The sequence below is a fragment of the Phoca vitulina genome, unplaced genomic scaffold, assembly GCF_004348235.1.
Source record: "Phoca vitulina isolate PV1807 unplaced genomic scaffold, GSC_HSeal_1.0 scaffold13, whole genome shotgun sequence".
NCBI lineage: Eukaryota > Metazoa > Chordata > Mammalia > Carnivora > Phocidae > Phoca > Phoca vitulina.
Genome location: NW_022589716.1, coordinates 10,280,463 through 10,294,428, shown reverse-complemented (window position 1 = coordinate 10,294,428; position 13,966 = coordinate 10,280,463). Strand labels below are relative to the sequence as shown.

At 38.3% G+C, this 13,966-nt stretch overlaps 1 protein-coding gene across 21 annotated transcripts in view; it reads left to right on the top strand.

The window, feature by feature from the left end:
- Positions 1 to 13,966, top strand: part of PBRM1 (polybromo 1) — a 116,674-nt gene that overhangs the window by 37,354 nt on the left and 65,354 nt on the right. For all 21 annotated transcript variants that reach the window (XM_032411439.1, XM_032411426.1, XM_032411435.1 and 18 more), the window contains 6 exons: positions 81 to 166; positions 1,775 to 1,870; positions 2,484 to 2,575; positions 8,210 to 8,423; positions 12,507 to 12,648; positions 13,785 to 13,882. In XM_032411439.1, the coding sequence (XP_032267330.1) occupies positions 81 to 166; positions 1,775 to 1,870; positions 2,484 to 2,575; positions 8,210 to 8,423; positions 12,507 to 12,648; positions 13,785 to 13,882 (728 nt within the window). The remainder of the gene's footprint in view (positions 1 to 80; positions 167 to 1,774; positions 1,871 to 2,483; positions 2,576 to 8,209; positions 8,424 to 12,506; positions 12,649 to 13,784; positions 13,883 to 13,966) is intronic.

Below are 13,966 nucleotides of genomic sequence, written 5' to 3'. Positions count from 1 at the left end.
CATAGAAAGTGTCCAGTGCATGACTGAGGGCATTTTAAACTGTCCTTTTTTTCCTAAACCAAGTAATTTTATCTTGACAGGATGCAAACTCTATAAAAAAAATATTTTATATGAAAAAGGCAGAAATTGAACATCATGAAATGGCTAAGTCAAGCCTTCGAATGAGGTATGTTTTTAAAATGTCTATAATCGGGGCTCCTGGGTGGCTCAGTCAGTTAAACATTTGCCTTTGGCTCGGGTCATGATCCCGGGGTCCTGGGATCGAGTGCCACATCAGGCCCCCTGCTCAGCAGAGAGCCTGCTTCTCCCTCTGCCCTTCTCCCTGCTCATGCTCTCTCTCTCTCTCTCTCTCAAATAAATAAAATCTTGGGGCGCCTGGGTGGCTCAGTTGGTTAAGCGACTGCCTTCGGCTCAGGTCATGATCCTGGAGTCCCTGGATCGAGTCCCGCATTGGGCTCCCTGCTCGGCAGGGAGTCTGCTTCTCCCTCTGACCTTCGCCCCTCTCATGTGCTCTCTCTCTCTCATTCTCTCTGTCTCAAATAAATAAATAAAATCTAAAAAAAAAAAAAATAAAATAAATAAAACCTTAAAAAAAATAATAAAATGTCTAAAATCCTTGTGCCTTTATTATTTGCCAAATTTTCTATAGAAGCTGGTGGAATCAGTGCAGTGGAAAACAGGATGTATGTTGCATTTGAAAATTATATTTACAGTTGATAATGTGATTCTGAGGAGAATAGATTTAACTCTTACTCGGCCCCGTCATTGCAGCTGGAAGGCTTTATTTAAAAACAAATGATTTTGGGGATGCCTGGGTGGCTCAGTCGGTTAAGCGTCTGCCTTCGGCTCAGGTCATGATCCCAGGGTCCTGGGATCGAGTCCCACATCGGGCTCCCTGCTCAGCGGGGAACCTGCTTCTCCCTCTCTCTCCTGCTTCCCATGCTTGTGCTCACTTGCTGTCTCTCTGTGTCAAATAAAATCTTAAAAAAAAAATTTAATAATGGTTTTTGAGGCTAAACACTATTATCTGCTCTTATTGCTATATACATGTACATATTTATATGTAACATGTATTACATATAAATGTATATAATATAAGCATATACAGGGGCTCCTGGGTGGCTCAGTCGTTAAGCGTCTGCCTTTGGCTCAGGTCATGGTCCCAGGGTCCTGGGATCAAGCCCCACATCAGGCTCCCTGCTTGGCGGGAGGCCTGCTTCTTCCTCACCCATCCCCCGGCTTGTGTTCCCTCTCTCGTTGTCTCTCTCTCTGTCAAATAAATAAAAATTAAAAAAAAAAAAAGCATATACATAATATCATGATATTTGTGTGTAAAATATAATAGTATATATTTATGTTGGCAGCAAGAGCATTTAGCCAGATGTCAGGAGATCTAAAGTCTCGTCCTGGCTCTTTCTTGTGCAAGGACTAGGACTTTGAACAAGTCTTACTTCTGGGATTCCATTTCCTCCTTCGAGAAATGGAAGCTGGAGTGGCTGCTTTCAAAGCTTCTGACCCTGACATTTCCTTCATTACCAGATCCTTGGTCACTGCAGGGACCATAAGCTCTCTAGGACCAGCCCTTGTCCATTCTCTTCAGCAGAGTCCTCAGGTTTTGGAGCAAAGCCTGTTGTATAGTAATGGCTCAGAAATATATGAGCGTTTCTTAGAAACAACAACAACAACAAAAGATGGTTGCCTCCTTTTTGTTTACCCACCATTCTGATTTCAGCTGTCAGTTTTCTGAGTTTCTTTTTATCTTATTTCTGGATAGGACTCCATCAAATTTGGCTACAGCCAGGCTGACAGGTCCTTCGCACAGTAAAGGCAGCCTTGGTGAAGAGAGAAATCCCACTAGCAAGTACTACCGGTGAGAGAGTGAGTGTGTTTAGTCTGAGAACTGACCTTGTTTATGAGGCTAGGCTTACTAGTGTTTCCCTGATGGCTATCATGAAGTAATTCTTTGGGGTATAATTGGGTTATTATGTTAAAAGGTTGAGGTGCTATAGTAAGCCTGAGCTGACTTCTGGAAAATGCTGAAGCAGAAGTTATTTGTCAGGTAGTGTTTAATATTTCCAGTAAAATAAATTGTGGTCAAATACTAAAAGATTTTGTATTCAAAATAGAATTTGTGTTCGTTGTAGAATATGAACATCTTAGAAGAGAATTAACCAGTAATGATGAATGAATCTTTATTTTTTATAAAATAAGGAGTAGTGCTGCATTTAAGTAACACACAATTGCAAGTAGCCTATTTTAGGCTTTCTACACCACTCCCTCTTTTTTGAGAGAAAAAAATTGGTCTTGGCTAAGATTGATTATGGGGACTATAAAAAGTACAAAGATAAATTGATCACAAACAGTTGAATAGAAATTCTTTTTCTTTGATGTGAATGCTTTGTTAACAGCTCCTGTTTCCTGTAAAGTAACCAAATTATTATAACATCTTTCCTTGTCTTCTGATTGCTTGTTTTTCTTTGTAGTAATAAAAGAACAGTCCAAGGGGGTCGTTTGTCAGCAATTACCATGGCACTTCAGTATGGCTCAGAAAGTGAAGAGGATGCTGCCTTAGCTGGTAGGCATTAGGTTGTGACTAGTTAATGCCTTTTCAATGGATCTTCCAGTGAAGGAAAATTAAAGTAACTTTGGTCTGGCTGGGAGTTTGTCCATTTTTGGAGTACATGCTGTTTTGTTTGCACTCTTTGGTTGGCTGACTTATCAAAACCTTATTTTATGTTACAGCTTGTATCTAAGTAAATAAATACTTCTATAAAAACAATTGGTGTGCTAGCCTCAGCAGATCCCGTTTTCAAGTGTATAATGATAAATAGTGAGTGAGTACTGGTGATGCCATCAGGAAACCCAGTGGAGACATTCATACCATCTTAGATCTCCAGGCCACTGGCTTGTATTTTCAATAGGCTATAATCTCTTCTTGGCCAGAGCTTCTGATTTAAAGATAGATGTTAAAAAAAAAAAAAAAAAAAAAGATGTAAATTACAATCAGAGCAGCATAGTCAGTTGTCATTTAAACAAGTCCAACAAAGGGCATTGGGCAATAAAATCCATGTAAAAGTATACTATCTGTTAAATAGCAAAGAACAGCTGTAGAGGTATGTTTGATTTCATTGTCTTTCTCTGCAGTGTGATATAATGTTCTTTATTTTACTACAGATAATGTTTATATGCACAGATAAAATTTGTTTCATGAAATTACTCTGGCATATTGTCTGATTTCATAATCAAGTATGAGGACAGATTTTTCCACCTGTGTCTTATTTTCTATTAAATCTATAGAAGTTTCATAATTACTGTAGACTACTTATTAAGAGTGTAAATTTAATTTTTTGACACTCATCTACAAAATTTTTTTTTTTTAACTTAAATCAGGTCTGGTGTTATCAAAAATTGAAGGAAAATTTGTTTTTATTAGCTTTGTTTTTTGCTGGTTATAAAAGTGATACACGTTTAGGTTTCCTTCTAACATTTGGTTACTTTATTAACCTTATAAGTAGCATAACAAATTGAAGGAAAACCCACCTAAAAAGTATTTATTGCTTTTTTTTTCCCCCTAACAAATAGTACCTTTGTCACAAAAGGGTTCTTATTTAGTAACCTTAGCTATTAAAACAAAGTAGATGCCAATCAACTTTGTATGTAGTAGATCTTTCAGGCTGTTCTGCATAGCTGTTTATCCTTGATTTAGGCAGGATTCTAATCTATTTGGTTTCTACTTCCTGCTGCTAGAAACAACTTAGGGGTAGGGTACAATGAAAATAGCAAAGAAAGGATAACTGATGATCTTGGAGCTTGTCGACAAGAAAAAGCCCGTGGAAAGAAGGCATAAGAATTCAGAAAGTGTGGCCTGTCTTCTTGAGGTGATTTGTTTTAGAGACAAACCACACTGTGCAGCCTAGGGCATGTAGAGAAGAGCACCCACTTACAGTCACTCTAAGAACAGAAATGGGGTGGGGAATAGAATCAGAAAAACAGATCAACCTTTCAGTCCTCCCCCACAAAAATAAAATAGGACAAGAAGGCAAAAAGAAACAGAAAAAGTGAGACAAATGGAAAGCATAAAGATGAGAGAAACAACTCCAAAAATTACATCAGAAATCACATCAGTGTTAATGACCCAAATTTGCCAACTATAACAGTTTTAGATTAGATTTTTTAAAAAAATCAGGTTGTATGCTGATTACAAGAGACACATCTAAAATGTAGAAATATAGGAAAGTTTAATGTAAAAGGATGGAAAAAGATACACGGGGAAAATAATAACCAAACGATAGTTACATTGACTTCTGATGAAATGGACTTTCAAACAAAAAGCATTACCAAGGATAAAAAGGATTCACCTCATAATGATAAAAGGTTTATTTCATCAGGAACATAAATTATTAAAAAAGCTCAAAATATGTAAAACAAGCAAATAGAAGGTGGCAGAGAAAGTGAAAACATTGCCCTAGAGTGGGAGTTCACTGCTTTCCATTGCCAGATAGGCAGCCAGAAAACCAGTGAAGACAGAGATGATTTGAGTACACAATGTTTATTTCTCACAAGTGTATTTGTTTCCTATTGCTGCAAAAACAAATTACCATAAGCTTAGTGGCTTAAAACAACACAAATGTATTCTCTTTGATTCTGGAGGTCAGAAGTCTGAAAGGAAGTTGTTGGCAGGCCAGTGTTCCTCAGGAGGCTCTAGGGATAAAATGTTTCCTCTCTTTTTCTAATTTCTAGAAGCTGCCTGTATGCCTTGGCTCACGGCTCCTTCCTCTCTAGTCAGAATGCAGCACTCACAGTCTCTGTGTCTGTCATCTGATCTCCTTTCTCCTTTGACCTCACCTGCCTCTTATAAGGACCCTTGCAATTACATTTAGTGCTCAGAGTTTAATCCAGGATAATCTCCCAAGTTCAAGATCCTTAACTTAATCATATCTGCAAAGTCTCTTTTGCCCTATAAGGTAATAAATATTCATAGGTTCTGTGGATTAGGACTTGGATATATTAAGGGGGGCTATTCAGCTAACACAACAAGATGGATATAATTAGGCAAGTATGCTGCAGCTAGAAAATATATGTTCTTCTCTGATTCTTGTGGAACAATCACAAAAATTGATCATGTACTTAGCCATGAAACAAATTTCAACCAGTTTGAAAGTTGGGTATTTTATAGACATATTTCTGACCATAATGCAGCTATGATAAGCACCTAATCTTGAAAAACCCAAACACTCAGGAAATGCAAAAGTCTTCAAATGTTTGGGTTTCTCTTTTTTTTTTTTTTTTTTAAGATTTTATTTATTTATTTGACAGAGAGAGACACAGCGAGAGAGGGAACGCAAGCAGGGGGAGTGGGAGAGGGAGAGCCAGGCTTTCCGTGGAGCAGGGAGCCCGATGCAGGGCTCGATCCCAGGACCCTGGGATCATGACCTGAGCCCAAGGCAGACGCTTAACGCCTGAGCCACCCAGGCGCCCCTGGGTTTCTCTTTTTAAAAAGGAAAAATTACAATGGAAATTCAATTACCTGAGATTGAACAATAGCAATAATGAAAATAATATATATCAAAACAGTGGGGACGAAGCTAAAGCTGTACTTTGGGGAAAGAAAGTTACAGGTCTGAATGTGTCTATTTAGAAAAGCAGCTGAAAGGGGTGCCTGGGTCGCTCAGGCATTAAGCGTCTGCCTTTGGCTCAGGTCATGATCCCAGGGTCCTGGGATTGAGCCCCGCATTGGGCTCCCTGCTCAGCAGGAAGCCTGCTTCTCCCTCTCCCACTCCCCCTGCTTGTGTTCCCTCTCTCGCTCTCTCTTTCTCTATCAAAATAAATAAAATCTTTAAGAAAAAAAAAAGGCAGCTGAAAATCAATGAACTAGGGGCACTTGGGTGGCTCAGTTGGTTAAGCGTCTGCCTTCAGTTCAGGTCATGATCTCAGGATCCTGGGATCAAGCCCCGCGTCAGGCTCTCTGCTCAGCAGCGAGTCTCCATCTCCCTCTCCCTCTGTGATCTCTCTCATTCTCACCCTCTCAAATGAATTAGAAAAAAAAAAAAAAGTCAATGAACTAATAAGCATCCAAAATAAGTAAATAATAAGAGAATAAAAGCAGAGACATTAGAAGAAAAGGTAAGAAAAAAGCTAAGAGCACAAATGAATTTGTTAGAAAGGAAACCTATGGTAGAAAAGATCAATGAAGTCAAAGTTTCTCTGTTAAAACTATTAATAAAATAGGCAAATCTGTGGTGAGATTATCAAGAAAGAAACAAGGCACAAATAAAACATATTAGGGGAAAGAGGGAGCATACAGATTAAAAAGAATGTATGAACAGCTTTATGCAAACAAATCTGAACATTTAGATGAAATGGGCAAATTCCTAGAAAGTGACAAATGCCTAAAATTGATTCAAGAATAAAAAGACTGGGGGCACCTGGGTGGCTCAGTCAGTTAAACGTCTTCCTTCGGCTCAGGTCATGATCTCAGGGTCCTGGGATTGAGCCCCACATCAGGCTCCCTGCTCAGCGGGAAGCCTGCTTCTCCCTCTCCCACTCCGCCTGCTTGTGTTCCCTCTCCTGCTGTCAAATAAATAAATAAAATCTTTAAAAAAAAAAAAAAAGAATAAAAAGACTGATTAGTCTTATCACCATTAAAGAAATTATTAGTTACAAATCTTTCCCCATAGAAAACACCAGGCCAAACATTCAAGAAACAGAATTATATACAAACTACCGCAGAGAATAGAAAAAGAGCTCCCTAGTTCATTCTATAAAAATGATAGAACGTAGATACCCAAACTCAACAAAAATAAGCACACTGTATCTAGCAGCATATATAAATGATAATGCATGATAACACAGTTGGGTTACTCCAGGAATACTAGGTCACTTCAGCATTAGAAAAAGTTAAAGTATCATTCACTATGTTAATGCTTTAAAAGAGTAAAGCTGTATTATTGGCTCAGCAGATGCCTTTGATAAATGCTTCAATTCCCATTCATGATGAAAACTTAACAAATTAGGAATAGAAGGGGATCTTTCCTAACTTGATAAAGAGCACTTGTTTTTAGTGGAGAAATACTTGTAGCATTCCCTTTACCATAAGTTAAAATGTTGTTACCTCTTTTGGTCAAAATACTAGCCAGCTGACAGTGACAACAATGAAGGAGTAAGAATCAGAAAAGATTTATAAGGATTGCAGTTGAAAGATTGTTTTTTGAGTTTTTTACTCAAAAGACTGTACAGGTAAATTATTGGAATTAATAAGAATAATAAGATGCTAGATATAAGATCATTATACAAAAATCTGTTTCATTTCTGGAATCAGCCACAAAAAGAAAATACAATTTTTTTAAAAGATACAGTTTACAGTATCAACAAAACATATCGAGGTATAAATCCAACTAAATATGTACAAGCTCTTTATGGAGAAGATCAGCAGTAGTAAGGTCAAAGTAGTTTCAGATCCTCTCTTTACTTCTGGCTCCATGACTAGATCCAAATCCTCTCACAACTCTCCTGAGTTGTGCCTGTCCATCTCTTAACACTATAACTAAGTACTTACTAAATGATTGTCATTCTTACCCACGAGCAGTAGTGATTTTGATTATACAGATCCATCAAGAAAAACTTAAAAATTATGGTCCTTATACACTGTAGGAGAATTTAGGGAAATGAAGAATGTATTTTGTTTTTCTATAAAAATGATTACATTTTGTTTTGGTGTTTTTATGATTAGCTTCTACCTAAAAATTCTCTCAATAAAGGAATAAATCATTCTTAAGGGATGCTGTAGATCAGTGGGGCAAAATCACAGAGACTTAAAGCAGAACCAGATCTACCAGTATCAACCTGGTATCAATATACATTTATAATACCCTAAACTACATGCTGCTGCTTTAGTTCTGAGATCTGTGTATGGCTACTTTATCCTTTTCCTGGCCAAACATATAGCAGAGCCTCTAAAGAAGGCACATTTAAAAAGAAACTATTTTGTAACTTTTAAAAAACAGTATAATGTTTTCTATGTAACACTTTATTCTGTTTCTATGTAACATTCCTCTAAATATACAATTATATTAAGCACTAACAGCATCTTTAGTGAGGGCTGGAAACTCTTTATTTTCAAACATACAAAGCTTACTTTGGAAGGTCGTTAAAAGAGCTTTAAAGTATGGTTTGTTCTTCCCCTTCTAATACCTTTTTTGTCTTTTTTTAGCTGCACGTTATGAAGAAGGAGAGTCGGAAGCAGAGAGCATTACTTCATTTATGGATGTTTCAAATCCTTTTTATCAGCTTTATGACACAGTTAGGAGTTGTCGGAATAACCAAGGGCAGCTAATAGCTGAACCTTTTTTCCATTTGCCTTCAAAGAAAAAATATCCTGATTATTACCAACAAATTAAAATGCCCATATCCCTACAACAGATCAGGTAAGCTGCCTTCTACATTACTCAATAGAAATCCATTTTCTTGTGGTTGATCCTGCACATATATCTCCTTGCTAAAATGGATAAGGATATTAAAGGTAAAAATGTTTTCACATGTTAGAGTATGTCTTGCATATCACTCCTACGTGAAAAGTGAGAAATAAATTTGATTAAATGCAAATGGTATTATTTGTACTGTAATAGAGTCAAGGCAAATAAGCAAAAGGTATTCCAGCTAGGCATTTGTGTGTCAGATTATAGACTATAAAGAGTCATGCAGCTCAAAACTTAACTGTTCATTTTCTTACAGCTGAGCAAAGCACAAAAATCTTTCTGCTTATACTTCTTATTGATATTTTAATTACAACAATTTAATTCTATTTAAATTTTGTATCTAAAGTTGAGTCCCCAGAATAAGCATAGGCAGCTCTTAGAGAATTCATTAGCTGAAACAGTACCTGAAAGATGGTTCATCTTGGTTTCCCCATTCTGTTTAAAACAATCATTGGGGGTTTCCTGGCTCAGTCGGTAGAGCAGTGCGACTCTTGATCTCAGGGTCATGAGTTCAAGCCCCACATTGAGCATGGAGCCTACTTTAAATACATACATACATACATACATACATACATAAACAAAAACAAATAAACATTGGGAATTCAGACAGAATACTGAAACCACTGTATCGTCATTAAAAATAATAGGAAATAGGGGCGCCTGGATGGCTCAGTCGTTAAGCGTCTGCCTTCAGCTCAGGTCATGATCCCAGGGTCCTGGGATCAAGCCCCGCATTGGGCTCCCTGCTCGGCGGGAAGCCTGCTTCTCCCTCTCCCACTCTCCTTGCTTGTGTTCCTTCTCTCACTGTCTCTCTATCAAATAAAGAAAATCTTAAAAAAATAATAATAATAATAATGGAAATAAGTAATATCGTAACTCTCACAGTGCAGGTTAGGTTCTACCATATACCCAGATAGAGGCAACAAGGTAAAAATATATCTTAACTGGGCAAAATCAGAATAAGCTGCTATTTATCAGGACAGATAACTAACCTTTCAAATAGTAGGAATTAAAAATCTTATACTTGCTGGATTCTAGAAAATAAAGTTGCTAACAATATACGTTTCATGGTTTTGCATTTATAACTTCTGTTTTCATTATTTGATCAGTAAAATTTAGGGTGTTTTTACTTAATGCAAATTTTGGAGGTTTTGTACCCAAATAGGATATAGAAAGTCAGTTTATTTGATCCTCTTAAAGTAACATGGAAATTAAAGCTGCCACTCATTAAGAAAACAGCCTAGAAATTGTCGTTTATACTCTTTGCCTTGGAAAAGATAGTGACAGTCTTATAGATGTTGAGAGGTTCCCTTTTAACCCAATTTTTTTTTTTAAAGATTTTATTTATTTATTTGACAGAGAGACAGCAAGAGAGGGAACACAAGCAGGGGGAGTGGGAGAGGGAGAAGCAGGCTTCCCGCTGAGCAGGGAGCCTGATGTGGCGCTTCATCCCAGGACTGTGGGATCATGACCTGAGCCGAAGGCAGATGCCTAATGACTGAGCTACCCAGGCGCCCCATTCACTCAACAATTTTTGTCCTTAGTTTCGTTTCTTCCTCAGTCTTTTTTTTTTTTTTAGTCAAAATAATGAGTTTAGTGTAAAGGAAGACATATTCTCAGCCAACTCAATCATCTGCCTACAACCTTCTTCTAAGTTAGAATTTCCTAATAGAAACCTTGCTTGGTTAAGTCAGGAATTCTGCACCTTTCCCCCTTTTTAAATTTACTTCTTGACAGTTGTCTGGCACATAGATAGGGGAGTGTGAGGAATAGAGAAATGGCTGAGGCCTAGCTGGTAGCACACTAGAGTTCTGAAGGGTCAGCTCTTAGCATGGCTAATCTACTCCTTTCCAAGGACACATGGCCAGTGGTGCCTGACAGGAGCTGGACTACCTTCCATTGTTTCTACTTCAGAGCAACACGGAAATCTACAGCAGTGCTGACCAAATAGAACTTTCTATGATGATGGAAATGTTGTTTTCTCTGCCCCATCCAATATGGTAGCCACTAGTCACATGTAACTATTGAGCTCTTGAAATGTGGCTGGTGCAACTAAGGAACTAGATTTTAAATTTTATTTCTATTTAAATAGCCACATGTGGCTAGTGGCTAATGTATTATATAGCACAGCTATATAATTATATAGCTAATTATTATATAGGCAGACGCTTAACGACTGAGATTTGTTGGCAGAAGGATGATAGTTGAGTGTCATCAAAAGCAACAAAAATAGGGCTGCCTGGGTGGCACTGTCAGTTAAGCATCCGATTCTTGGTTTCAGCTCAGGTCATGATCTCAGACTCCTGGGATTGAGCCCCGCCTCAGGCTCCACTCTCAGCGAGGAGTCTGCTTAGGACTCTCTGTCTCTCTGCCCCTCCATTCCATGCACACATGCTCTCTCTTGCTTTCTCTAAAATGAATCATTAAAAAAAAAGGGCAACAAAAATGGAAGAGTGGGCAGGAGCTAGACAGTGTGGCTCTATATACCACCTTCCACTGTGCTGGGGCTTGTCATCCCCATCTTTTATTTCCTATTGTGCCTATCCTGCCCCCCTCTAATTTTGATGAACATCAGTCTCATAAATACCTGCAGATTTATTATAGATTGTCATTTACAAGTTCGAGTTCCACATCTGTTCTTTGTGGGTATTGAGAATACTCAGCACATTACTCAGAGTTGGCAGGAATAAGTCTGAGGCTATAATTTAAATTCTAGGTGCTAGCCACGTAGGCTGGTACTGAGAGCTGAGTTTGTGCGTAGGTGTTTGCTTCACTCCTGAGATGTTCTCTAATGTTCGTATCTTTTTAAGCAGTACGTGGAATCTGCATATAGTGTGCATGTGCTTCAGTCAAAAGATTTAAAAGTCTATCCTATGTGCATACAGAGTTAGGGCACACTGTGACTTTTCACTTTGTGTAAAATGTATAAGGGACATGGGGCACCTGAGTGGCTCAGTTTGTTAGGTATCCGACTCTTGATTTCAGCTCAGGTCATGATCTCAGGGTTGTGGGATCGAGCCCTGCGTCGGGCTCCCCACTCAGCTGGGAGTCTGCTTGAGCGTCTCTCTCTCCCTCTGCCCTTCTCCCCATGCATGCACTCCCATGCACTCTCTCTCTCTCTCTCAAATAAATATTTTTAAAAAAATATAGGGGTGCCTGGGTGGCACAGTTGGTTAAGCATCTGACTTTTGGTTTTGGCTCAGGTCGTGATCTTAGGGTCTTGGGATTGAGCCCCACGTTGGGCCCCACACTCAGTGCAGAGTCTGCTTGAGATTCTCACTCTGCCCCTCCTGCTCATGCTCTGTTTCTCTCTCTTTAAAATAATAAATAAATAAATCTTTAAAGTAAAATATATAAGGGACTTTATGAGAGTTGGCATTAGCAATAGCCATAGTGTCTAAAAGATATCAGAATTCTTAAGACTTTTAAGTAAAATAAGTCATGTCAGTTTTAAGCCATCATAATTAGTTACAAATGTTTGTATTAGAAGAAAAGTAGTGAATGGACTCTGACATATCTGCCTCTCATTTACCATCTTAAGACTTGTTCGTTATACATATATATATATATATATATATATATCCCCTTTCATGGTATTGTGAGTACATTCTCTTTTCATTAACCTTCATGAAGAGGCTAGATTACCATGGTTCTTCATTAAGGTATCTTAAAACCTCCCTGATTTTTTTTTTTCTCTTTCTGGGGTTTGCATGTTAACCACTAACAGAGGTTTTCCATTAGGGTTGTTGCTAATATATTTGCTTTGTAATTGACCACCTTGGCACCTAGATCCTCTTATTACTTCTTAAGTGTTTTCTTCTTCTGGATTTTCAGGTAGACTGTCATACTGCCTAAATACAATGGTGCTTTTGCCTCCTTTCTATCTTGAAGGTGCCCCTTCTAGGCTTCTCATCAGTATCACAAGTAAAGAGGTCAGCTAGTGCTTGTTAGGATTTTTGTAGTAGATTTTCAGTAAGGGTGTTTCATCATTTTCGTAAAGGTAAATTGTAGTCATGTGTTTGTCTTTCACAGAACAAAGCTAAAGAACCAAGAATATGAAACTTTGGATCATTTGGAGTGTGATCTGAATTTAATGTTTGAAAATGCCAAACGCTATAATGTTCCCAATTCAGCCATCTACAAGCGAGTTCTGAAATTGCAGCAGGTCATGCAGGTATGATTCCTGGGATTTGCTTAGCTGTGGTATGTATAATTGAAATAATTTTACAAACTTTGAGTGTGTACTTCTAAGATGTGTGATTTCTCCGAGCAATATCACATCATTTATTTCAACCACAAGTACTGCAGTACTGCTGAGTATTTTTTTTAGAGTTGTCAGGACCATGTAGAGTAGAAATAATAATTTAGACTGGGTTAGCTTTGTGAGTGGGAGGAGCAGGGATTTGTGCTTGGGGAGTCATTTTAGAGTCCTCAGGAAGTTTCCCTCCAGTCACAGATGATACTCTATCATTTAGATTTTATTTCTTTGGTTCTAGACTTGTGTCTGTTAAGGTACATTGGTCCTAGGAGAAAGAACATCTTAAAGCTGATTAATCGTGTACAGTGTTCAAGAATTTATCAGATCCTTTCTGAGAGCACGTCTTAGTGGGCACGGGGAGTCATGGGTGATCTAGGGGTTTTGAAGAAAGGCATAGATATGAAATACAAATTGTGTCTGTCAGTTTTGGGTAGAATCTTTCTGGAAAGAGAATCTCAGAGCAAGGAAGCAACAGAAGCAATTTTAGATAACCCTGGAGAATCTTCACTCTGTGTAGTCGATCCTGACATTGGTGCTGCACATTTCACGTATTGCCTTTCAGCGCTGTGCATGCGTTCCCTGAGTCCGTAATGGTTGGACTTTCAGCTGTTTGGCAGAAGGTCTTTAAAAATGCATGTGTTGAAAGTAGATCTTCTTTTCACCTCTCACATTAAACTTTCTTCTTCGCCACACCATCGCTGAAGAAGTCCAGGGTATCAAAGACTGTCTTTAGTTGGCTTCACCTAAAAATGGCAGGACACCCCTACAACTTGCCTCAGCGCTTTCAACAAGCTGGTGCCATTGTAGTCTTACAGTTGAGCTAGTGTTGATTACTCAACCCTCTGGATCCAGTTTTTAACCTACTTTTCTATAGGTCATGCAAGCTTTTGTTAAACTGGGTTATTGAAAATGTTTACTGACTCTTTAATTTTGTGCATCTTACATGTGGTTGTATTTTTTAAGAGAATCTGGTATGTCTAGCTCTTTAATATTCATATATTCTAGGAGCATTCAGCAGGGTGAGCTTGACTCCAGGGTCTGCTCTGTTTCAGGCAAAGAAGAAGGAGCTTGCCAGGAGGGACGACATTGAGGATGGAGACAGCATGATTTCTTCAGCCACCTCTGATGCGGGTAGTGCCAAAAGAAAAAGGTACGTGTTCTTCTCCTAGATGGAGACAGCTCTGTGTCTATTATTTTGTTTTTGATAAGTGCAGAAAAAATGTGTTTTTAAGCT